This window comes from Coprinopsis cinerea (genome assembly GCF_000182895.1).
Source record: "Coprinopsis cinerea okayama7#130 chromosome 5 map unlocalized cont3.5, whole genome shotgun sequence".
Taxonomy (NCBI): Eukaryota; Fungi; Basidiomycota; class Agaricomycetes; order Agaricales; family Psathyrellaceae; genus Coprinopsis; species Coprinopsis cinerea.
Genome location: NW_003307540.1, coordinates 2,347,037 through 2,371,603, shown reverse-complemented (window position 1 = coordinate 2,371,603; position 24,567 = coordinate 2,347,037). Strand labels below are relative to the sequence as shown.

General features: G+C 52.1%; 9 protein-coding genes across 9 annotated transcripts; 5 read left to right on the top strand and 4 right to left on the bottom strand.

Moving 5' to 3' along the window:
• Positions 1-397: 397 nt before the first annotated feature.
• On the bottom strand, positions 398-3,698 carry CC1G_14684 (nucleoporin autopeptidase; the record flags this gene model as incomplete). Its single annotated transcript, XM_002911209.1, has 8 exons — positions 398-1,887; positions 1,941-2,156; positions 2,234-2,362; positions 2,412-2,844; positions 2,897-3,030; positions 3,092-3,361; positions 3,419-3,529; positions 3,587-3,698. 8 exons carry the CDS (start codon positions 3,696-3,698, stop codon positions 398-400), a joined length of 2,895 nt encoding a protein of 964 aa, XP_002911255.1.
• Positions 3,699-3,907: 209 nt separating this feature from the next.
• On the top strand, positions 3,908-8,180 carry CC1G_01405 (DNA-directed RNA polymerase I polypeptide 2; the record flags this gene model as incomplete). The annotated part of the gene is made up of 12 exons (XM_001837441.2): positions 3,908-4,193; positions 4,243-4,328; positions 4,377-4,496; positions 4,547-5,160; positions 5,210-5,412; positions 5,461-5,709; positions 5,761-6,314; positions 6,371-6,397; positions 6,454-6,982; positions 7,042-7,327; positions 7,379-7,559; positions 7,704-8,180. The coding sequence occupies 12 exons, from the start codon at positions 3,908-3,910 to the stop codon at positions 8,178-8,180; spliced, it is 3,612 nt and encodes a 1,203-aa protein (XP_001837493.2).
• A 352-nt stretch (positions 8,181-8,532) lies between these two features.
• CC1G_14683 (hypothetical protein) lies at positions 8,533-11,841 on the bottom strand (the record flags this gene model as incomplete). The annotated part of the gene is made up of 8 exons (XM_002911208.1): positions 8,533-10,347; positions 10,417-10,509; positions 10,567-10,919; positions 10,981-11,108; positions 11,162-11,173; positions 11,229-11,389; positions 11,448-11,767; positions 11,817-11,841. The coding sequence occupies 8 exons, from the start codon at positions 11,839-11,841 to the stop codon at positions 8,533-8,535; spliced, it is 2,907 nt and encodes a 968-aa protein (XP_002911254.1).
• A 786-nt stretch (positions 11,842-12,627) lies between these two features.
• On the bottom strand, positions 12,628-16,541 carry CC1G_01402 (hypothetical protein; the record flags this gene model as incomplete). Its single annotated transcript, XM_001837438.2, has 10 exons — positions 12,628-13,080; positions 13,138-13,370; positions 13,425-13,530; positions 13,584-13,732; positions 13,789-13,839; positions 13,887-15,553; positions 15,985-16,166; positions 16,219-16,336; positions 16,395-16,415; positions 16,468-16,541. The coding sequence occupies 10 exons, from the start codon at positions 16,539-16,541 to the stop codon at positions 12,628-12,630; spliced, it is 3,054 nt and encodes a 1,017-aa protein (XP_001837490.2).
• Positions 16,542-16,826: 285 nt separating this feature from the next.
• Positions 16,827-18,408, top strand: CC1G_01401 (hypothetical protein; the record flags this gene model as incomplete). The annotated part of the gene is made up of 9 exons (XM_001837437.2): positions 16,827-17,072; positions 17,127-17,238; positions 17,291-17,329; positions 17,385-17,586; positions 17,640-17,707; positions 17,772-17,919; positions 17,972-18,024; positions 18,081-18,136; positions 18,189-18,408. The coding sequence occupies 9 exons, from the start codon at positions 16,827-16,829 to the stop codon at positions 18,267-18,269; spliced, it is 1,005 nt and encodes a 334-aa protein (XP_001837489.1). The 3' UTR covers positions 18,270-18,408.
• A 777-nt stretch (positions 18,409-19,185) lies between these two features.
• CC1G_01400 (tRNA (guanine-N(1)-)-methyltransferase) lies at positions 19,186-20,606 on the bottom strand (the record flags this gene model as incomplete). The annotated part of the gene is made up of 3 exons (XM_001837436.2): positions 19,186-19,554; positions 19,614-20,036; positions 20,121-20,606. 3 exons carry the CDS (start codon positions 20,604-20,606, stop codon positions 19,186-19,188), a joined length of 1,278 nt encoding a protein of 425 aa, XP_001837488.2.
• CC1G_01399 (lysophospholipase I) lies at positions 20,605-21,737 on the top strand (the record flags this gene model as incomplete). The annotated part of the gene is made up of 5 exons (XM_001837435.2): positions 20,605-20,772; positions 20,855-20,949; positions 21,088-21,135; positions 21,187-21,433; positions 21,486-21,737. The coding sequence occupies exons 1-5, from the start codon at positions 20,692-20,694 to the stop codon at positions 21,735-21,737; spliced, it is 723 nt and encodes a 240-aa protein (XP_001837487.1). The 5' UTR covers positions 20,605-20,691.
• A 377-nt stretch (positions 21,738-22,114) lies between these two features.
• On the top strand, positions 22,115-22,544 carry CC1G_01398 (hypothetical protein; the record flags this gene model as incomplete). Its single annotated transcript, XM_001837434.1, has 2 exons — positions 22,115-22,161; positions 22,298-22,544. The coding sequence occupies 2 exons, from the start codon at positions 22,115-22,117 to the stop codon at positions 22,542-22,544; spliced, it is 294 nt and encodes a 97-aa protein (XP_001837486.1).
• A 50-nt stretch (positions 22,545-22,594) lies between these two features.
• On the top strand, positions 22,595-24,240 carry CC1G_01397 (hypothetical protein; the record flags this gene model as incomplete). The annotated part of the gene is made up of 5 exons (XM_001837433.2): positions 22,595-23,031; positions 23,081-23,343; positions 23,394-23,546; positions 23,837-24,023; positions 24,183-24,240. 5 exons carry the CDS (start codon positions 22,595-22,597, stop codon positions 24,238-24,240), a joined length of 1,098 nt encoding a protein of 365 aa, XP_001837485.2.
• Positions 24,241-24,567: the final 327 nt, after the last annotated feature.

The following is a 24,567-nucleotide window of genomic DNA, read 5'->3' as shown; positions in this document are numbered from 1 at the left end:
TGTTATTCGGAATTCCTGGTTCTATTGGCCCACGGCCCAACCAATCAAATGGCTTCCAATGTAAATTCGTAGTGTCCTTGGTCATATGTTGCCTATACAGTCGTATGTATTACAGAAAATGACGAGCACAGTCTTGAGGCAGAACAGTAGAACTCAAAAACGGAAGCAAAAAGGGGTGTATACGGTACTATATCCTAGAATCAGACACAACAGGATCAAGTCGTATAAACTAGCCGAAAGAATGAATAGAACAACACGGGGTCATCAAACCTTCATTCGAATGTACGCGAGAAGATGAATAAGAAGAGCACGAGACAGCGGGAGACAGCGGAGGACATACGGCATTGAGGGCTTTACGCTGAGCCACGACGAAAACAGCCACTGCCAGGCCAGGGGATTAGAAATGGTCAACGGAGAACGTCCATTTCCCGGTATTCATATCGAAACCTTCAAAGTGCGTCTCCTTCATGTTCTTCAGCCTCTTCAAGTGCTTGACCACACTTGGGTGATTTGGATCCTTGATGGGCTCCCGGGTGGCCTTGTCCACAGCCCAACACTTCTCCAAAGTCAACCGAGCCTTGACGTTCAATCCGGATCCTGGTGGAGGTTTATCCGCATCGTCGCTATCCGGGTAGACGCTGCATTCCTTTTCATCAAAGTGAATCACATCGCCTAAGAGAGCACTCAGTTTGGGAAGACCAGTAAGGTCAACCGGCTCCAGGAATTCGATCTCTCCATATCCAACTCGTCCAACCACGAGACCCTCGAACGACGAGAGTTGGTCGTAGCCGAGTTTCTTCAACGAAGTCAGATCGGGTTTCACATAGTAATCCCCTTCCTCCAACGTCGAGGCGTCTCCGGTGATGTTCTTGGTGCTATTGGCAGTGAATCGTTTGGGACTGCGTGGTTGCGTTCTCGAGGGGGTAGGCGAAGCCGTCGCGGCTGCAGCTGCCTTTGCAGCAGCGGCTTCCTTTTCTCGGGCCGCGATGCTCAGAGCAGGACTGAAAACGATCTTCCCACCGGGGATGCCTGGGCTACCTGACTTGACGAACAACTGTGAAGGTTCCACCTTTTTGTCAAGGATAACCTTCTTGACGCTCTGTCGCGAACCGCTTCCCAAGGCGGGGCTACCGCTGCGTCCTAGGAAAGAGTCGGGACCGACAGATGTCGATCGTCCATCAGTAATGGCAAGGGCACCGGGCTTGCCATTGAGGAAAGAAACCCCATTAGTGTTGGCGAATGGATTGCCCGAGGTGCTCTGGCCCGCGATAGACGATCCAAAGCCACGGAGTTTGGAGCTCGCAGGTGCGAAACTCTGAGAGACACGGGGTATAGGCGATCGCGTAGGTACGTCTACGAAGAACGGCGGCTTTTTCTTCGGTTGAGATTGGTCCAAGTCGACCAGCCGGGGACCAGGAGGAAGCATGTTGAAGATCGGCAAGTTCGAGCCGATTGGTTGGGCGATGGAAGCAGTGAGAGTGCCTTGGGCCGGTGCTGCAGTCGACGCCGCAGCGTTGGTCGCGGTGCTGCCGAACAACCCCCCTCCGGTGGAAGGTGTGGTCCCCAAAGGTGCCGCTGGTTTCCCAAACAAACCTCCGCCGAACCCAGTCTGTTGTTGAGCAGGCTGCCCAAGAGTGCTATTTCCAAACAACCCTCCTCCCGTCGCAGGCTGCGTCGCATTGTTGTTTGCTGGCTGTCCAAAGGTACTTCCAAATAATCCACCGGTACCGGTAGTAGTAGCTGGTTTGGCGCCAAAAAGTCCACCGGTCTGCTGTTGGTTTTGCTGTTGGTTTTGAGTATTGCCAAAGAGTCCGCCGGTCGTGCCAGTCGTAGTTCCACCACCGAACAATCCAACCCCGGTGTTTTGGGTTTGTGTGTTACCGAACACTGATGAGCAGTCAGGAACGGAAGGAGCGAGATACAAAATACGGAACACGTACATCCTGTCGTAGGAGCGGTTGTCTGGGCAGGCTGCTGCTGCTGTTGTTGCGTGTTTCCGAACAAGCCACCTGTAGTACCACCACCAAAGAGGCCGGTGCCTTGTTGAGCGGGCTGCTGTTGCTGCTGAGTGTTGGTTCCGAAGCCACCAAAGCCTGTCGTAGCAGGCTGCGTCGTGGTAGTGGTAGATCCGAAGAGAGGCTTGTTAGCGGTCGAGCCTACGTGACATTAGATTAGAGATTGGTCCAACTTGAGCAAAATGAGATCCTACCAAACGCTCCGCCACCGAACGCACCCGTGGCCGGTTGCTGCTGCTGTTGGGTATTTCCGAATAGTCCTCCAGTTTGAGCAGGCTGTTGTGTGTTCGTGGTGCCAAACGCGCTCCCGCTGCCAAATGCACCGGTTGAAGGTGCTGTTGTGGTGTCTGTGGTAAATCAATGAATGAAATAGATAGGGCAGTGGAATGAACATACTGGTTGAACCGAATGCCCCAAAACCTGTCTTATTGGCGGTGTTGCCAAACGCAGACGTTCCACTTCCAAATAAACCTGTCGATTGCTGAGGTTGTTGCTGCTGGGGCTGGCCAAAGGCGCCAAAACCAGTTGTTTGAGCAGTTTGTTGCTGAGTATTGGCGGAACCAAGGGCAGAGCCACCTCCAAAGAGCCCTCCGCTAGGCTGCGTTGTTGCCGGTGTGGTTGTCGAGCCAAATGCACCGAATCCTGTGGTAGGTGCAGTGGTGTTGGTCGAGCCGAAGGCTGATGTGGTATTTTGAGGCTGCGCGGATCCGAAAAGGCCTGTACCTGTCGTGGCAGGTTGAGTTGCGCCGAAGGCTGAGGTTCCGCCAAATGCACTACCAGTGGTGCTGGCGGTTTTCCGGCCCTGAGCGTAATCTTGGGCACGAAGTTCCTAAGCGAAAGCTCAGCCACCAAGCAGACATAACAGAAAATTCAGGACCGACCTCGAAGGAATAGCCTGCATAGGCAGGGATACAGGAGATAGACTGATAATGGAATGTTCCTCCTTCCTCTTTGTTGGTATGAGGTGCATATGGTGGATTTGCGGTTCCTGAGTTTACTACAGGTGGGGCCGCGCCTTTGGAAGGCGCAGCAAAGATCAAAACACATCCCTGAATGTACAAGAGTTGGAAACGTACCAGTGCCTCCAAACACCGAAGGAGTCTTGTTCGCACCAAACAATCCACCGCCGCTCCCAAAGGTGCTCGTCCCAGTCGTGGCTGCAGGCTGACCAAACAAGCCGGTACCGGTCGTCGACGTATTCGTTGCTGCAGGCTGACCAAACGCGCTTGTTCCAGTTCCGGTACTCCCGAAGGCACTGGTCCCTCCTCCTCCAAACGCGCCGAAGCCAGTGGTTGGCTTCGCACCGAAAGCACTCGTAGTGTTATTGGCGGTCGAGCCAAATGCACCTGTAACACCCTGATTAGCGCGATTGTTCCAGTCAACAACATCGCTTCGGCGCGTACCAAAGCCAGACGTTCCAGTATTTGACGCAGGAGTTGAAAGATTTCCAAACATGGGGTTCGCCTGGGGTTGCTGCTGTTGCGGTTGACCGAAAGCACTAGTGGATCCAAAGGCTGTGAACAGTTAATATATACAGCCTTGCGCCCTGAGTCAAAGACCTAGTCACGTACCACTGCCCGTGTTCGTGGCACCGAAGGCACTGGGCTGGCCGAAGGCACTAGGCTGCTGTTGCTGCTGATTTTGCTGCGTGTTCCCCCATGTTGAGCCGACGCTTCCGAACATTGTCGACGGTCACGAACGGTGAGACGACGACGAAGGGATTTTTTACTATCGCGGACACCGTCAACAACAACGACGAATGCCTGCCCTGTTTGGTTTTCCAACTCCGATGCTGTTTTTCCCACAAGTTGAATGGGCGCTTGGCGTGCACGTGCCTCTCAGATATTTCAAGTTTTTGCTCAAAGTTGAAGGAAATATCAGAACAGCGAACGATGCCCGACGACTCTGCTGCATCGCGCAGGAAACCGACTTTCGACACACTTTCTCGCGAAAATGCCTTCAAGAATCCACCAAAGAACGGCTCAACCTACAAAATCCTGAACGAGTTCGTCGCCCCGCACATCGAGTCTTTCAATGCACTCTTCGACGACTCTGGGCTGCCTTCGGGCGACGGTGACGGCAGAGGTCTGTTGTCGTTGGCCCTGAAGGATATTGGAGAGCGTGTCGCATTCGATGGGCGAGGAGCAGACCCGGAGAGCTGGGGAAACAGGATGCGGAGTGCGTTTAGAATTCATTTTGATCCCGTTCACAGCTAATTGGCTTGCAGTATGGATCGAACAGGTTACTATCGCCAGGCCTATGGTCTCGGACAGGGACAGGACTGCGCGGGAGAGGAGAGTATTCCCTAGCGAAGTGAGTGTCTTGATCACTCAGGGAAACTCGCTCGCTAAATGATATCAGGCTCGCGAACGCCTAACATCTTATCGTGGACGGATGACCGTAAAACTCTGCTGGACAGATCCTTCAGGTCAAAAACATGAAATGCCAAAGGACTGTGGTCTAATACCAATCATGGTTCGGGTACGTACTGTACATCCGTTTTAACACCCGTATCCTGACCCGTCCTAAAGTCAGTCCGATGTAATTTGCGAACACTATCATCTGCAGAACTCGTGCAGCGTCATGAAGAACCTGAAGAGTTCGGTGGATACTTTGTGATCAACGGTAACGAACGTCTGATTCGATACCTCATTCTTCCTCGCCGAAACCATGTCATTTCCCTCATCCGACCATCCTTCTCAAACCGAGGCCCTTCGTACACCCAATACGCCGTCCAAATTCGATGCGTGCGACCCGACCAAACTAGCGTTACAAATACGCTCCATTACCTTGCGAACGGCAGCGCAATGTTCCGATTCACCTGGAGAAAGCAGGAATACGTTATCCCTATCATGCTCATCCTCAAGGCCTTGGTTAACGCCTCCGACAAAGAAATTTTCGAGGGCGTCGTAATGCAGGACTATGACAATACCTTCCTCACCGACAGAGTGGAGTTGCTTCTGCGAAGTTTCAAGATGTACACTATGCACACCGGCGAGCAATGTTTGGAGTACTTGGGAGACAAGTTCCGCGTTGTTCTCAACCTTCCCGAGGACTGGACGAATGCTGCAATTGGAGCTTGGTTGATCCAGAAACTTGTCCTTGTGCACCTCGAGACACCTCGAGACAAATTCCGAATGCTGCTGTAAGTGTTTGAACCTCCAGACAGTCTGTGCTTATCAACCGTTCCTCAGGTATATGCTTCGCAAGATGTATTCATTGATTTCTGGCGAGTGTTGCGCGGATAACCCCGATTCCCCTCAACACCAAGAAGTACTCCTTCCCGGTTCGCTGTATGGCATGATCATCAAGGAGCGAATGGAGGAAATATTGAACGCTATCCGGGCCACCATTGCTATGGACGTTAGAACCGGCGCTAACGTCGATTTCCACGACAGTAAGTCTACCTCATTTTGTTGCCTAACCCAATCCTCACGTTTGGCAGAGAAATATTTCGCCAAGGTTTTGACCAAGGTGAACTTCGACATTGGCTCCAAAATGTCCAACTTTTTGGCCACAGGAAACTTGGTCTCTCCAACAGGACTTGACCTTCAGCAAGCGTCTGGTTTCACGATTGTAGCCGAGAAGCTCAATTGGCAACGGTACATTAGCCATTTCCGGTGTATCCACCGTGGTGCCTTTTTCGCAGAATTGAAAACCACCACCGTCCGTAAGCTGTTACCAGAAGCTTGGGGTAAGTTTTACATCGTACGGTCTTCAACATAGCTTGACGCTGTCTCCATAGGATTCCTCTGCCCAGTACATACGCCTGACGGCTCTCCTTGTGGATTGCTTAACCATTTGTCAAGAACATGTCGCATCATCACCTCTCCCCTAACAGTCGCACATATCCCCAACCTTTTGGCCGCTCATGGGATGACGCAGTCCTTTGCTACTTCAATAGACGGCAGGAAGAACCTCTGCGTGCAACTCGATGGTCGCGTCATTGGTTGGGCCAGACCAGTCGTTGCTGCCCAGCTCGCAACCAACCTCAGGATATGGAAGACGGAAGGGAAGTACGAGGTTCCTTTGGATCTTGAGATTGGTTTTGTACCAGAATCCCATGGCGGCCAATATCCCGGCTTGTTCTTGTTCTCGACGAAGGCTCGGTTCATGCGACCGGTCAAATACCTTGCGAATGGGAAGGATGACCAGATCGGCTCCTTCGAGCAGGTGTATATGAACATCGCCTGTACTCCTGAGGAAATCGAAGAAGGCGTATCAACACACGTCGAACACGACCCCACCAACTTCCTCTCCATTCTCGCCAACATGACACCTTTCTCCGATTTCAACCAGGTCCGTATCACTTTCCTTGTCGATCATTACAATCTTCTCTAACTGATTGCATTCAGTCTCCTCGTAACATTTACCAGTGCCAGGTTTGTGATTGGCTGGCCACCACTCAAAATTGACTGATGCTCACCTTCATCCACAGATGGGTAAGCAGACGATGGGAACACCAGCAACGGCCATTCAACATCGAACGGACAACAAGCTCTATCGTCTCCAAACGGGTCAGTCGCCAATCGTCCGACCATCCCTCCACAACACATACGGCATGGACGCCTTCCCCAACGGTACCAACGCTGTCGTCGCTGTCATCTCCTACACTGGCTACGACATGGAAGACGCCATGATCCTCAATAAATCCGCTCACGAGCGAGGTTTCACCTACGGCACCATCTACAAATCCCAAATCATCGATTTGAAAGAGGTCCGGGGTGCCTCCAAGTCTTCTTCTACACCAACGCTTCATTTCGGCATTGCTGGTGATATCAGACTTACGGGTGACAACGCTCATCCGTGTGCCGAGTTTGTCGATAAAGATGGGCTGCCCTTCCCTGGTGTGAGGGTGAAGCCCGGAGATCCACTTGCAGCTTACATCGACGATACCACTGGTCGCACCAGATTCGTCAAGTACAAGGGTGATGAAACTGCCTATGTCGACCAAGTTCGGTTACTGGGTACGTTCTATCCAATCTTATCAGGCCTTACCCTTCGTAGATTCTTACCCATTCTACAGGAAGTGATGCAGGCGATTCAGAGCTCCAGAAAGTTCATGTCACCCTTCGCATCCCTCGTGCTCCCGTCATCGGAGACAAGTTCTCTTCTCGACATGGACAAAAGGGTGTTTGTTCGCAAAAGTGGCCTGCAATTGATATGCCGTTCAGTGAGAGTGGAATTCAGCCTGATGTTATTATCAACCCGCACGCTTTCCCTAGTCGAATGACGATTGGTATGTTGGTGGAGAGTATGGCTGGAAAGGCTGGCGCAATGCATGGTCTTGCTCAAGATGCTACACCTTTCAAGTATGTCATCACTATAACTTTGGATGTTGTTTTGGTCTGACTATCTCCAAGGTTCACCGAGGAAGACACTGCCATTGACTACTTTGGAAAGCAACTCCTGGCAGCGGGCTACAACTACTATGGCAATGAGCCGATGTACTCAGGCATAACAGGCCAGGAATTCGCAGCCGACATCTACTTTGGCGTCGTCTACTACCAGCGTCTTCGACACATGGTGTTAGATAAGTTCCAGGTGCGAACCACTGGACCCGTTGACCCGGTGACACGCCAACCTGTCAAGGCAAGTTCCAAGTCGCTTCTTAGTCGTTGTGTGTTATGATAGATGGACGTCGTACTGACTCACCTGTCCTTCCTTGACATCTCGTCATTTCAACAGGGTCGAAAACGTGCTGGTGGTATTCGATTCGGAGAGATGGAGCGAGACGCGCTTATCGCCCACGGAACGTCATTCCTCTTGCAAGACAGACTGATGAACTGCTCCGACTATTCGACAGCATGGGTGTGTCGAACCTGCGGCAGCTTGATTTCATTGGGATACGAAGATGTGTCTCTTGGAGAGATGGTTTCTGGACCAGGACAACGGCTTAAGCCCACAGGTCCAGGCGGAGAGTATTGTCGAATCTGCCGTGCTGCAGCCGAGGAAGAGGAAGAACGCGAACGACGCGCGATCCAGACTGGCCAGCACCTGCAACGACCTCAGGCCGATGTCACGGTCGCCATCTCATCAGAACACGTACTCAACAGTGCTTCTAAAGGTGGCGATCTTGATGTTGTCGCCGTCCCTTATGTATTCCGCTACCTTTGCGCAGAGTTGGCTTCCATGGGAATTGCGGTTTCACTGGAGGTCAAGTAAAAAAAGCTCACCGCCTTTGAGCATACCTCTTTCGTCCTATCACTATCTTGTTCATTTGTTACTTAATTGTTGTTCGTAAGTAGACTGTATTCTCCATCCATCAAAAGTATAATTTCCAGAAATTAGGCACTGAGCAAAAGGGTAATCCACAGGATTTGTACAACACGTTACATGTCTGGGCCGAAGAGAATCGAAGGGAAGAAAACCTGCATAGATATAATGATACGGCAAAAAAACGCGAGAACTGTAGCGCAATTATAAAACAGCTGAAAGTAAGAAGCAAGAGAGCACGGTATCCTCCAACGAAGACGAAGGGCATTACAAACGAATGACAGAGAGAATATACTTAAGATTAAGCCACTAGGGCGGAACCGGTTGCATGTGTGGGGAATTCCGCGGGGCTCTTCCAAGTGGCAATGGGTATCGATCTTTCGTGGTGAACGTGGGCGAGATTGGCGTGGGGATGTCCGTTGACATTATGTGAGGGAACAGGTTCAGGTTTGGATGGGCGAGGGTGGCGTCGAGGAGGCCTGGTGGGCGGCGTGGAAGCCCCGCTCTGGTTAGAGCTACCGAGAAGTAAGTCGACGACGCTATTCTCAACAGACCTGTCGCTTATCGTCGAACCTGTGGCTGCGGCTTGTGGGCATTTGCTCATGGACGGTGGAGGTGATGGGTACGGTGCCTCTGTGTCCGCTGGCTTGGCATCCGCCGCCCTGGAAATTCCAGCACGCGTGAGGAACATATCCACAATCAAGCGACACTCGTCAATAGTCGTCGCATTCGAAATAAGTCGGTGCATGTCACGAGCATCATTCTCAGAGATGGACGGTCCCTGAGTTTTTGCCTCAACTTGCGGCGGAAGAGAAGATGAAGCGGGATTGGAAATCGAGGAGACAGGGGGGGCAGGTTTGCGATGGATCGTGGGTGCTGGCTTGGGTGCGACATGGGTATCGGGAGCCGGCGCCTCTTTGGTATAATCGGACCTCGGAACGGCAGGGCCACTTCCGTTGATATGCGTGGCATTCGACCTTGAGGGTGACGAAACATCCTTGAGGGGTTGTGGCGCAGTGTATGTTGTCGTCGCAACAGGTGGTGGAGCGGAGGAAATCTTTTCGCCAATGGGACGATTCTCTTGTGAAATGGACCCCGAAGGTTTGCGCGAGGGAGGTTTCATCGAGTTCTCCTGTGACTGCGACAAGGAGACCTGTGACGGTGACGATGGAGGTGAAATGGGTTGGGGAGGTCGAGGAGGTCGAGGGGGGATGGGACGATTCGCCAGCGAAGCGAGGGGGTTGGGGGGAGGTGAAACCTGCCCACTGAAGCCACTGGTGGACGATCTCGTTTGTGTTTTGGCCGGACTGTCAGGGACTTTGCCCTTCTCTCCAATATTCAGCTTGGAGATCATGCGCTGGAGTCGACCAGTTTTAGGCTTATTTTCCAATGAAACGACACTGCCTCCATAGTTGGGCGGGCCTTCGGCCAGGAAGTCGGCCAGCTGCCTACCCTCTCGCGACACGGGACCGGGAGGTCGAGAGTCTGGCGGCCCTTCCGCCAGGAAGTCGATCAGTTCCCGCGTCGTGGATGACACTTTGGGTGTCCGCTTTGGTGAGGTTGGCGCTCGAGCTTGCAGGCTGTGTTCTGGGATGGTCTCGTCATCAGACCCGCCCATCACATCGTCGAGGTCTAACGATTCTCTGTTCCTTTGTCTGACGCGCGTACGCGCTGGCATGCCGTTGGCTGGCTTGTGAATTGGTGCAGATCTGTTGTATGCTGTATTGAGGTTGGAGGCAGAGGTACTGGTGGTGAGGGTCGAAGCTTTCGAAGGGAACGCCGACGGCACGGCTCCCGGTGGTGAGCGCACCAACTTCCTAGACTGCTGATTTACGACAGCGCCAGAAGTCGAAATAGACCGCGTCCTGACACCATTAGGTGCAGGGAACGGAGCTGCTGGTGTAGACGCCACGCTGGCTTGACGAGTGCGGGTAATCTGGGCCGGTTGTTTCGGGGAGGTATTCTCTTCTTCGTCTTCTATGATCGAATCGACGTGTCGAAGGGAAGGCCTCGAACTGGGGGTGCGGGAAGGAGGTTGGACAGGCTCTGGTTCTGGCTTGAAAGCAAGGGGAGCAGGGCGACGGGTTCCACGCTGTTGCTTTTCTTGTTTGTAAACCTGATAGGAACAGTTCATTTGCATTTCTTAGTCGATGACTAAGCTGATATCAGCGAATAGAAGGCATACCTCCATCGTCTTCAGCCGGTCAGGAGTGAGCGACATCTTCATCGTCGCGGAGGAGCGCATTAAGTCGTCGAACTCTGCTGCCATTACCGCATCCTAAGCAAGAGAATCCAATTAGAAGATACACTCTAAATGGCATAGACTCAAACCTACCTCTGCTGAGGGGATGTCGCTTTCGAGAAGAGATCCGTTTTTACCTCCATCACTGACCAATGATGCCGACTTTTTATGCCCAGAATGACTTTCTTCCTTTTCGAGTGAAGTTTTGCCATTTGTAAACATTCTGAGGGCTCGGGCCTTGTCAAATGATGATCTTGGGGGTGGAGCGGAGCCGCCGTTCATGGAGGATGCGTCGGAGGATTGCCGCGACACAGAACCAGAGCGCTTATGAGCGATTGAAGGAGCTTTGTTGGAAGTTGGAGGACTCGGGTTCTTCTCATTCCGTGTGAAAGACTTACTTCGTCGCGATTTAGGTGCCTTTGTGAGCTGCTCAATTTGATCATACACTATCATCAGAAGCCCGGAGTTTTAGCATGCGGTCAAGAAGCGCAGGAGAAGGGTACCCACCTTTCATCGTCCTGAAGTAACCGTACACCGAGGCATCCTCACATAGAGCCGTGAAGAGATCATTCGTGGTTGCGCTTGTCCTACTGCTATCCCGAGCGGCGACGCGACCCACGTTCGAAAGGATGTGCCTATGAATAGGGTTAGTTCCGCTGATGGACGCGCCGCAACAGGCTGTACTCACTCGCACACAGCTCTGCGGGGCACGAAACGTCAGAGGCTGACAGACATGCACGGTGACTAGGACTCACTCCAAGATAGCAGTTAAGTAGAGCGCCGCCGGTGCGACGAGCAGGACTTTCGGTGGTGAAGCCCCTGAGCGACTGAATTTGTCGTTGATTCGAGTTTCGGCCAGGGGGTCTTCGTCCGCTTCGTTCAAGGTCGAGTATGCTTCGCATTTGTTGCGAAGGAGCTATTACATATACGCGTTATCGGTATCGAGGAGTCGAAGAGAGCCGCACACTACGCACCTCGTAGGCCCACGGTAAATGGAACGTCGCCGTGTCGTCTTCCAGGGGTGGAATGATGCCTGCAGGGGCCGTCCGTTCCCAATACGCCCTGAGTTCCACTTCAGCCTCCAGCAAAGCCTCCTTTCCTAGAGATGTAGGGAGAAGCCCAAGCAAAGCCGCCCTGAGTCTGTCCGTCGATAGAGAGCCAGAGGCATGGAGGACATTGTGGAGGAACTCGTCGAGAAGAGCGTTGATGCAGCGGAGAGCATCTGGTTTGAGCTTAAATGGGCGGATATCCGACAGGATAACGTCTGCCGAGTGCGACGAGATGTAAGCAGGCTCTAGAGCAACGGTCAGCGCCTTCGTCGACAGCAAAACTGGGTTGCTCACCGTTGGATTCAGCGAGCCCGGACATGGTGGTCGACGTCGGCCACAACAGAGAATGGACAGTGATGGAACTCAAGACAAAAGGGTACGAAGTTCGCAGGGTCGCCTGCAGTGGTCATAAGATCAAAACCCGCCAGCAGCCCAACATGGCGACATTCATCCGTATTCAAAAAAAAAAAGTATCATAAACCTGCCAAATCTTCCGAACTTTTAATAGACTTGGAAAAGTATGTAAAACCGGAGGAAACTGACGCTTCTTCCCTTTTACCCTGACCTTCATTTGATGCTCCTGACTCTCGACGATAGCCGTTCCCTTGGTTCATCCTATGAAACCAATCCGCCCCTTGCACAAGTCGCTTCTCGCGCAAGGGCCAAAAATCAGTAGCGAATTGCTGGGTATTTTTGGACCTTCTGAATGTCTAGGAAACCATCAGTCCATGCGATCCGGGGTTCCCACTGCGGGGGTTCGTAGGCAATACACGCAATTTTTATCCAACGGGGGAAGAAGATCGCTGCCAAATTGCACCCAGCGCCTTTCAATCACCTGTAACACATCTTGCTGGGAGGAAGAAGCGAAGACGAAGACGAGAACGTCAAAGGCCGCCTGCCTTGTTCTCATTCAAACGTCGACGCCGCCCAACTGACATCAACCGCCCTCCATCCATCGGGAAACTTCCACCATTCATCAAGACAGGAAAAGAATCGTGCTGTGACTCGGAATGGCAAACCAAATCATGATACTATAGCTAAACAGGAGATACATGACAAGTCCTATAGAATGCTAGTGCACAATCGAGGAAGGACCAAGGAAGGGCTATGGAGTGGACAGTAAGAAAGCCACAGCGCTTTCATCATCACTGGCGCTTGTTAGTTCTCTTGCCTCTTGATGCTCGCCTCCATTCCCACTGGCAGCAGTACCTGCATTCACTGCCCTAAAGGGAAGAGGGGGTGGAATCTCCGGGGACATCTCTCGGTCCAAGCTCGAACCTGTTGACGGAGGAGGACGAGGTGATTCAGGACGGTTATCCAAGATGACCAAACCGTGTCTGATGTCCTCCAAGACCTCCTCCGTAGGAAGTGGATCGAACTTGAAGCCTTCGGCAGGTTCTGACTGCGGGTACCCATATCGCTTGGGATAGTCTGTAAGATATTCGTAGCGATAGACCGGCACTTGAACAGAATCGTCATCTTGATGCTCAACGCGAACTCTGATGCTCCGTGTCTTGTGTTGCCGAGGCTTCTCCAACCCAGTGATAATCCGTTTCACCTGCATAGGTAACAGAGTTAAAAGTAACCACAAAAATAAATTGATATCACGACGAACCTCTGGTGCCCTCCATCGATGCTCTTCCTCCGGAATCGGTGCGGGTCGAACAATCAAAGGCTCTACCCGATATGCGGGAAGGATCCCAGGGCACGGTGGAGGCTCTAATTCTTTAAGACGGGCATCATTCGGCTGTGTGGGATTCCAACGACGCTTAAAGCTATCGTCCTTCCCGTGGTCACAGTCGCAATGTCGTTGCAGGGCCCTTACGGTCCGAAAGCTCTCATCACACCCTACAGCCTAAGTTAGGGGCAGCTGAGATAGGCGAAATCGGATAATAAACAAACCTTCGATAGGACAGACCAGATGGTCGAACGCGTGTTTTAGCAAGTGTCGATCGCCTTTCTTGCACTGTCTGCCACAACGAGTCCAATGGCATGGGAATGTTTGTCCCTAGAAGTATCGAGGTCAGGTCACCAAAATGTGATCCATTCAGTATCAGATACCTTCGTCAAGTTTGGTGGTCTATGATGGCGTTCAAGATGTTCCAAAAGGCTTGCAACTGAGTTCATGACTACTTCACAACTATCCCATCCGCAAGGAATGGCTTGGAGCCGGGTTGACGCAACCTTCAGCAAATCTCGGTCTGCTTGATCTAGATGCACCAAAATGGATATGATGTTTTGTCGCAGGTGATGTCTGGCCACTTACCCTCTATCCGATTGCCTTGGGCATCGTACGAGTAGTCGTAGCCTTCGTCACCTGTCAAGTTGTTAGCAATGGCAACGAAGAAAGAAGAAGAGCCATACTCAGTTCGTCATCCTCTGCGTCTGATTCGACGATATCAATAATGGCCACGACCTCCCTCCCCTTGCCCTTCTCAGCGCGCCTCTTTGCTTGCTTCCTCAACGCTTTTACATCTCGCCGAATATGCGATGGGGCTGGCGGTATCAGCACATACACCTGACTCTTGCCACCTCCCCGTGGCTTCCGTTTGGAGGCCAGTTGCACACCTCCGTCATCATTGCCGGGGAGTTCCCTAAATGGCGTAGTGACGGGAGATGATGGTGCAGACGTCGATGGCAAGAATAAGGGTTCCTCTTCGTCAGACGTCGGAGGTGGCTGAGGAGGTGGCGTGCTGTGGGCGACAGAGTGAGCTGAGGGATCGTCCTTATGCGACTTGTGCGACGAAGAGCGGGAAGAGGGTGCGACCACGGGCGTGCTGCGAACCATTGGGGCTGAAGGGCGTGATTCTGGAGGTGGAGTCGAGTCGGGCTCGGGTAGCGAGACAATAGGCGGGACTTCGGGACTGGGAAAGTGGTTGACGGGTGACGTTGCGGAGGACGACAGCGTGATAGGTACATTGTTTTCTGGGAAAACTGCAGTACCCTTCTGTTCTGTTGGGGGAATAGCTTGCAACACTTGTGGTAGTACATCCCCATGGGACGTGGGTGCTTCCTGTGGTGGGAGGTCGTCGACCGATGTGGGTGGTATGGAGGCCCCCGAGGGTTTAGACAACAGTTGAGGCGATTCGCCATGCTGGGTCGGAGAGATCGCCCGTATATCGCAGGGTGTAGATGGTTCCCCGTTCACCCCAGTGGCCATTCGCTTTGCAGCAGGCGCCGAAACACTTTCCCCACCCGTGCGGGCGCGTTTTCCGAGGGCGTTAAGCAAGTCCTTAGCAAGGCTCTTCTTATTCGCCTCTCGAGGCGACCGGGTGGATATACTGGTAGTAGACATGCTTGGTGAGGGCGTGCTGGTCGACTGTACGGGTGCTGCCCCTACATGAGTGGAGGCTCCGACAGCCGGAGGAAGTTTATTCTTCTCCAAAGAGCGATATAGCGACTCGACCGGGATCCTCTCTGTCTGATTTTCGTCCTGGATGAAGGTCCCGCTTACATTTGTGCAGACTCTCCAACCGCGATTGTAGCCAAATGCTTCGTAAAAGTCAAAGTAAGCTTCGTTGATATTTCGATTGATCAGACCTTGCTTCCATTCGGCAATTCGACGTTTCATGTCGTTTAGCTGAAAGTCGTTCAGTCGGGGTAAATGTAAAGGTGGGGTCTTGGAAAGACCTGTGAACCGCAGCGTGAAGGTCGCAGAAGGGTTTGGTCCGGGATGCTGCGGTGCGTGTTGAGATCCAGAGGTGAGAACACTGCCGTACGGCACAGTAGTCGGGCCAGTGCGCGAGTAGGCCCTCTGGAACGCGAATGGGAGGGGTAATCGGGTCGTGGCATTTGCCGCTGGTACTGAGGTCTGTTGGTTTGACGCAGCTTGAGGCAGTAGAGGCGCTGTCGATTGATTTGGGTGTCCGAAGGCATTGGAAGACAGAGTTGGTTGGTTTGTAGAGACAGTTGCTGGTCGCGCCGATGCTTCAGGAACACGGATTGTTTGAGGCAGGTCGACAGGACCCGCAGATTGCGGACGTTGATTCTGGTGCGCGTGAGGGCCGCCGAAGTTCGCCTGCGCCTTGAACCTTCGTTGACTCAACAGGTCAGAACAAACAAGGAATCTACGTACCAGCTGCTCATAATGCAAAGACCCTGTTGACTGGCTAAGGTGTGTGGGGACTGTTGCACTTGCTAAAGAACGATTAAAGCTAGCAAACGTAGCGCGACCAGATGACCGTACCTGGACTATTTAGTCGAGCTGTAGCGCTTTGGACGGAATCACGAACAACATGTTCTGCAATTGAGCGGACTGACAAATTTGCGTTCGGTGTCGTTTGTGGTCTCGGAGCATGGACTGGCACATTTGCAGGGCGATTCTGAGGCGGGGAAGGGCCGGCAAAAATGTCATTCGCTGCGCGCACTGAGGCCGTGCTCCCCATCGGTGTCAAGCTGGCCAGTTGACGCGATCTACCCGCCGTTTGGAACTGTCTAGACGTATATTGAACGTGCGACTCACTGGTTCTGCAGTTGCATCAACCTCAGCCTGTTCATATGGGCAGTCTGTGCGTTGTTCTTGAACGCTTCTGCAATCGAGGACGAATTGACATTGGTTTGGACAGCGTTAGGTTGGACGGAGTGTTGGTGAAAGTGTGGAACCATGGCGCGCATCGGTGGAGTGAAAACGCTTGCCTGGTTCGTCTATGGTACTTTCTTAGCTGACGTACGTCTGGACACGAAGAACGCGACCTACTACGGAAGCCTGAGCCATTGCTGTCTGCTGGCCATGGGGAGCAGGATGGCCAGGCTGCAACGACGGCGACTGCGAGATTCCACTTGGAGACGACGTTCGAGCATTGTCGGTAGTGATTCTATTTATAAAACGACTATAAGTCATACTGGCAACCTTCCAAAGACTGTAAAGCGTACCCCAACTCCCGTAACAGACGTCTGCACGACCAAAGTCAACAGAATGGACGAGTTATCCGACCAGAGTACGCACTCTGCTTGTTCTCCAGCCTCCTTTTGCTTGATCAACAGCGCGATTTCTTCTTGCGTTGGTGTTCGTTTCGCCATTGGACAATCAGGATGCCACCAATCGTTGCTTCCTGAGCCGTCTAGTTCAGTCTCTTCCGCGTCGGCAGCAGCGTTCCCAGTGAAGCCTCTTCAAACTGTGGTTGCAGAAACGGAGACCGACAGGCGAGCTAGATGTTTTTGAGAAGACGATGGCCCAGGGCCAGTGGATAACACTTGGCGGAACAGAATTGACCGCGCTGGTGGACGTTCTGAATCTGAGGCAAAACACTGCAGGACAATGCCGAGAACGTGACTGGCGCGCCATCGACATTTCCCACACCCGAGATGCCTCTTTCTACGGTACGTCACCAACTGTTGCGCAGGGCAGCGTTCGGAGTGCGCTCTCTGGCCTCTGTATCGTCCTCGTCACCACCACCGAACCCATACACCGTCGGTCCATATCAAATATTTGACCGAAATGCAAAGCGAATGCAGCGAGACCGCGCGGCGACGCGGGAGGGTGGCGAGAGGAGCAGGACTGTTGACTATGTTCGCGAGGAAGTTGCAGTCAGGATGATGGAGAGGTTCATGGTGAGTTTCCTCCATTATTCCATATTTAATCAATCACCTGAAACAATCGTTAAGGATATCAAACGCGAGTTCAATACAGTCGTAGACCTTGGGTCAGGTCCAGGACACTTCTCGAGACTGCTGTGGCCAGAGAAAGCAAAGAAAGCTATAATGCTGGATTCAAGCAGTATGTCACCGCCGCCTCAAACCGACTAGTGACTTATATATCTTACTCTTAGAGGCCACCCTTCACCGTGACCCTGATGAAGAATTCGATGGTATGTCACATTCGGTCCCTATTCGTCCGGCGCTTCGCTGATACTGTGAACGCAGTTGAGGTCGAGCGAATCCACGGCGACGAAGAAAACCTACTCCAATATCTTCCTAAAGACTCTCAAGAGGCTATTGTCTCGTGTCTGAGCCTCCAATGGATAAATGACCTCCCTGGAATTCTCGTTCAGATTAACCAATCTCTTAAACCTGACGGGCTTTTCTTGGGTGCCATGTTCGGCGGGGAAACCCTATTCGAACTTAGGTATTATATCTCATCTTTAATAATGTATTCCTTGGCTGATATACATTACTCAGAACAGCGTTACAGTTGGCCGAAGTAGAGCGAGAGGGTGGAATTTCTCCTCATGTCTCACCAATGACAGGTACGAGAACCAATCCACGGCACCGCATCGTAGGCCTCTTTTACTAATAATTTCCCCTGAAAAGACACGCGGGACGTCTCTAATCTCCTCGGTCGAGCGGGTTTCACGCTTCTTACTGTGGACACCGATGAGGTGCAAGTTGCCTATCCCAGTATGTGGGAACTGGTACAAGACTTACAGGATATGGGCGAAAGCAACGCTGTCATCGGAAGGTAGGCACAATACGGTGCACCTTGACGAAATGCATATCTGATAGCTTTAAAGACGTACCCATGTTGGCCGCGATACGCTTGCCGCTGCTTCTGCCATTTACAAGGGTGAGCTCGCGTGGGGTATTTCGCTTGTGGTCGGTGTCGTAACTATCTCCTTCTAGAACTGCACGGGAACGAAGATGGATCTATTCCAGCCACTTTCCAGGTCATCTACATGGTAAGTGGCAGCTTCTTCCTTGCCGTTGGCGTCCCTATTAACCCTCTGTCAGATCGGCTGGAAAAAGGCGGACTCTCAGCCGAAGCCGCTCGAGCGTGGATCAGGAAAAGTGAACCTTAAAGAGGTCCTTTAGCTGACATCTTATGGATGAACCGTTCTGCCTCCCGACTAGTCCTCCCTAGCAAGCGTCGCGGCCAGTTTTTTGGAACGCCGGCCGTGGCTCGATGCCCACTATGACGTACTATTACACTAAAACGCCTTTGCCTCTTTTCATCTGCATGGATTCAAGCATTCAACCGGAAATACCGTTAAAGCTCCGAAGAACCATCGCAGCTCAATGAATCGATCAGTTGTTGCAACTCGAATTGGGGCACGTACCCACGCGAAAACCGTTCTTTCCTGTGGCACCAGTGTCACATTGGCACATCTTTGCCTTCCCGGCGGAAAGACATGGACCCTGAATCTGTGCCGGCGGTTTTGGCAAAAGGAACTTGAAGCATTGTTTGGATCCGTTATGCATTCGTATTCTGCTTAAATGCGAAACGGTCACGGTGGAGCGATAGAGCAACTCTCTGTGTGTGCTTCTCTCTCGCCGCTGCAAGGCAATCCCTGTCGTCCCTCGTCCAGACGATGAATGGACCTAGTTCCTCCTCACCTCAGCAAGTTTGACTTTGGAGCTCTGGGACCCACTTGAACATCCTGTGGTAAGGAAAAATCTGATTGGGGAAAGGATCGAGATGACCCCAAAGATAGGAACAAAACGTAGCAATCAGAATTCAGTAAGGATTGGGGGAGGACATGAAAGAACATTTCGAGATGTTTCGAAAGGCCTGCGATGGGTACGAAACTTGCGCAATAACCCCATCCTTCTCCTTTCCTTGTTTCAAGCTAATGTCGGGACGTCCAACCCGATCAAGCGAGTGGTAGGCATGGCATACCATTTTCGCACAGATAAAAGCACAGCCGTTAAGTCCTTTTCTTCCTTCTGTCCCTCGAGCAGCCCTCTAGTCCTATGAGGGCTTCTGAGAAGCTGGGGTAAGGTAGCGAAGTCAGGCTTTATTGTCTACCTCTGCACTTGCCCCTCCCTCCCCTTCGACAGCCACCGCAGGTGCCCCTGTAACGACTGCTGCCTTCACATCCCCCTCGCCGGTCATTGCCTCGTCCTCGACATCGGCAGCCACAACCACCACCTTGGAATCCTTGGCATCGTTCCCCTTCTCGCCAGCCTGGAATTTACGTTTAGGGATGACAGAGTAGAGAGCCTCCTCCCAGTCTCGAGTCTCCACCCACTTCAGGAGGATTTCGAAGCATTGGTTGACGGTGAGCACCTTCCTGGTGGGAAGGTTGGAAAGATAACGGCCGATGGGGAGTTTTGCTGTCCGCACACCGTGCTTCTGCGCCTTGTTCAGGCAGAGGTTCTGCAGAGGATGGCTTTAGGGTACCGTTGACAGTCGTGGAAAGCAGCAGAAGCCCTGACCTTGTAGCGGTTGTGATCGCAGATACCACCGATGATATAGGTCTCGTCGGGTTTGAGCTCGGTAAGTTCCTCCTCGCAGTCGGCAGTTAGGTATACGACCTTCTGGCGGATTTCGTCCGCTGTAGGTTGGGAACCGACGGGGACCGTAGATTCAGAAGTCGTGGGACCAGCTTCAGTGTCGTCATGGCCGGTAGAAGTAGGGACAGCAGAAGAGCCCGCAGCAGGTTGACCCTCCCATAAGCGCTCGAAGCCGTCTGTCCACCATTCAGACTTGGTCCAACGTTTGTAGCTGGCGTCGCCTAGGCTTTCCAGACGTTCATAGGTACGGCCATTGAGAGATGTGAAGAGCAAAGAGAAGGGGAAATCTGCGTTCCTGTTGGCACTATAGGTGTAGGCCAGTTGGGACGTCAGAGATTTGATTTCCTAGATACAGGAACAGGGGGAACCGGTCAAATTGCTCTATACCAATTATACACAGGGATCTAGAGCGAGAAACGTGATACTGACCTTTTCGTTCATCAGCTCATCGAACCCCAGGTCGACGACAACACGCCCGCCGAATTCGACCTTGCGCCTCTTCGCGCTTCTTTTCTGTTCTTCATCGTTCTCGTCGAGCTCGCCTGCGGCACGCTTCGCCGCCAACAGTTTTTTCTTTTGCTTCTTTGCTTCCTTCTCACGCGCTCGACGTTCTAGTTTTGCGGCCTGCCATCGTTCTTGTTTTGCAGCTTTCTTCAGTGCGTTTTTTGAGAGGGGCTGTTGAGGGGGTTGTGGCGTTTGGGCGTTTATCTCGGTCGGTTCGTTGTTGGCGACTGGATTGGTGTCTGGGGGCTGATCTTGGTGTTCAGTCATGGGGGCGATAATAATGGGGAAGGAACGATGAGGAGGTGAGAGATTGGCGGAACGGAGGGAGGAATGGGAGATGCCGACCGTGCCGACGCGGTATAGATCGATTTCGGCTCGCGGACAAGCAGTGGCAACTCTCCTTCTGGCCATCATTGCTCGACACTCGGGAATCGTCGCTGTCGCTGTCGTAGTCGCTGCATACTTTGCTCTAGTCTTTCTTGCTCAGACCAATACAATGGCCGCTGTTCGTCCTGCTCTTCGACGCATAACCCTTCCGGCTCTCTCCCAGCACACCGCGACCGTCATCTTCGTACATGTATGTCTTCAGAGTTTCATTGCGTGTTTTGGAAACTAAACCATTCCTTTTGCTCTGTTCGTCATTTCGTTCCTGAATACAGGGTCTCGGAGACACTGGCCATGGTTGGGAGCCCGTGGCGACGATGTTCCGCACTGACCCCCAGTTTGCGCATATAAAATGGATCCTCCCTCACTCGTATGTAGGCTCACGCTTTGAGGATAAGCTTCGCCGACTGACCACCCACTCTAAACTCTATTCAACCCTATTCCTCGACGACGTCTATCTATTAACCTCCAAACTCTGACTTGGCCCCGTGATAACCCCTACCTACAGTCCTATCCGCCCGGTCACTGCTAACATGGGTATTGAAATGCCCTCGTGGTACGTATCCCCATGCACCATACCTTTATCCGGGACTGATGTCTTTCAAAGGTTCGATATCTACTCCTTTGGTTTCAATACCGACGAAGATGAAAAGGGCATGCTCGAGTCTGTTTCGGACATCAATGCCCTCATCGCAGAGGAGGTTAACTCTGGCCTTGACCCAAGCCGTATCATCCTTGGCGGATTCAGCCAGGGTGGTACCATGTCCCTCCTAACTGGTCTTACCAGCGAGCGAAAGCTTGGTGGATTAGTTGTCCTCAGCGGTTGGTTGCCCTTGAGGAACAAGTTCAAAACGGTTAGTAATATTCGGTATGCGATTGGCCGACTATATTAACTGTCTTTCACAGATGGCTTCCAGGCATGCTCCTTCGATCCCCATTTTCTGGGGTCAGGGAAGTGATGATACGCTGGTGCAGCCCAAGTTTGCATCAGACTCTGCCGAATTTGTCAAGAAGGAGATTGGGACCCCTGTCGCTTCTTCTCAGACGTCGCCCAACGGCCTCGCGTTCAAGATGTACAGAGGCCTCGCGCACAGCGCAAACGATGAGGAATTGGCCGACCTCAAGGCTTGGATAAAGAACGTTCTCCCCACCCAATAAGCTCTTCGAATTAGGAATTGCGCTCTCGCCGCTGTAAAACCAAAAGGTCATTCCTCCGTTCTCGTGGGTACCCACTTTCCCCATGTCGGCACCCTCATTTTTTTGTCTATGGTTCTTCCGGTATTCTTCGTTTTCACAGTGTGGGTTTTGGATTGGTTGATCCCATATTATCTGGATGGACTGTATGAACGCGATTCTTTTCTTCCTTTTGTTGGAACCCACGAACCAACTGTAAACTCTATGTCGCCATCTCATTTCTATAGGCTGAATTTTTAGATACGGTCTTCGGCCAACCATATTCCCTGGGATGTCACTAGAAGCTGCGGGCCATAAGGTTATGAATGGATAACTATTGAACTCATCGTGTGTTCGACATTATGGGGCCTTACTCGACTAGGACAGGGGAGATCAGTGATCATGACAGGTGAGGGGTACTTCTTAATCACATCCAGAGACCTTGAACTTTCAAGACTGGTGTAGACCGCTCTGACGGTATGAAATGTATTATTCGAGCTTCATTACCTACTAACATACGGTTCTCCTGGTGTATTACAACGAAGAGACCACTGGCAGAAGCTTGAACATGGGTGGTCAGATAGGGGCTACGGGCACATCAAACCGGCATTTGCCGGCAGCGAACAGCAGCCTCGAGGCGCGAAGTTCAGCTTGCACCCTTACAACATCGAGCAGGTTCCCAACTTCCAGGTTCACCCCCCAACCACTACCCCGGTTCCTCACAGAACACTAGAAGAGAAGCTCAGGAGACGATACCCTGCATCAAATACTTCCCGAAGGAAGCAGCTCTAGATCCGACTCGGTCACCCCACTTTCTTGCGTGAAGGGAAGCAAGGGTGATCATGTCCAGCAGTATCCCTGTGGCACCGCCAATGGGCCCTGAACCCAGTGATTCGTACAAAGCCAACAACCTACCGCCGCCCTATACCGAATTCTATGTTGGGCCGAGCACGAGTACTCCGACCGGAGCGTTGAACGCGGTTCAAAGGCCTTTGTCCTCACCCGGAGGGCGTAGTCCGCCATTACCATCACCACAGCAGCCTCACACTGCCACCCCCGGAACTCACCACTATCCAAATTCACAATTCCAAGCAAATACTGCCCAAGGTCCGCGTTCACCTGTCCCACAGCACCCCAATCCAGTCCCAGGTCCACAGCAACACTACCAATTCGGTCCGACACCGATAAATGACAGACAAGTACTCCTGCCATACGCGTTCTATACTGAACGTTCTATTGTGGATGCCCGTGCGCGATGGAGGTTCTGCGAGGCGTTGCTGTGGGCTTTGGGGATATATTTTGGCATTGCGCTCCTAATTGGGGCGGAGACGTTGGGAGATGGGTGGCTTCTCATACTCACTCGGATACGTGTTGATGGTGTTGTGGCTGCTGCTAGCTAGCCTAGTTGCTGATTTATTATGGTGCATCCTCTGCTTGTCGGAGATTGGGACATGGAGGTGCTCTGATTTCGGCTGGTGCACCATTGCCAACTATCGGTCTTCCTCTTTTTTGGACAATTCTGCGACTTTGTGTATATTGCTTGGACTACTGTTGATAATATCTTGTGACGAACTCTCTTACGACACTTATGGTACGTTTACCCTTTGATGGTTGCTTGTCCTTGCTAACTATCACTGACAGAGCTGCCTATGCCCTTTATCATGTACACCAACATCCCATATCTTGCAATAGGACTTTTTCTCTCAATTGATCCCGGCGCACAAGTTTTCTGGAGGGTGGAAGAACACCGTGTCAAGTCGAATTGTGTTGCGATTTGGCTTCTTTCCCGTAGCTGTACGTGCTACGCTCGCTCCAGCTCAATATGACTGAAACAGTGAACTCTAGTGGCTTCCCGAGTCCACACTAGCCGCCTCCGCTGAAGTGCTACGACACACTACCTTCCCGCAGTGAATGCCCGTGACAATTGACCACTTGTCCCACTAACCCGCACTACTCGGAGACATAGCTCTCACAAGGTCGTTAACCCATCCCGCTCTCGGGAGCACGAACTCTCCCCGACGGCCACGGTGTAGGCAAATGACGCCAATTGTCCATCCCATGCCTTATTGTCCTCTTCCCCTCAGCGGTGGTGACGAACGCTTCAAAATTCTCCCGACTCGGGTTTTCTAGAGGGGATGGACCCACAGAGGACCCTCGTTTGGCCCACTTGGCCCACTGCTGGAAACTCGTGGCGTTGGCAGCGTTCACTGCAATGGATTGGAAGATTGTCGGCGGAGATGGTTTGGTAATGGGGCGACAAGATTGTCGACAGTACGTATTGATCGACATTGCTCGGTTAGAGTCATTTTGGCGAGGTACTTTCTAGCTTTGGGATTCGATGGACTTCTGGTTTCAAGTTTCTCTCCTCCTGGAAGGTTCAGTTTGGCTTCTAGTTTTGGGTCTACTGTATAAACTCACTTTTTCGTCTAGATTTCTTCGAGGTCTGCCCAATTTTATCCAGGCTTTGCTACTCGTCGACGACTGCTGACTCGACAATCGAGCTATCTGTATGCCCACCGGCAGCATGTTGAGGCCAGTGTTCCCCCGTGTGCTGTAGTTGCTGTTCGTGATTTTCCAAAACATTCATTGACTCAATCTGCGCCCCTTCGACTCGTCCACCAAAAGAATCTGCACACATCCCTTCCAAAAGCAGAAACACTCTTGCCATACGTGGAATGGATGCCGTTTCCATGCCGTTCAACATCCACCCTCTCACGAAAAGGAACGTTAAATTTTACGGCGGGGTTCAACTGGAATAATCATAACGGCACAGGTTTATAGCTTTCTCCCTAACACCCTTCCTTGCTTGTCCTTG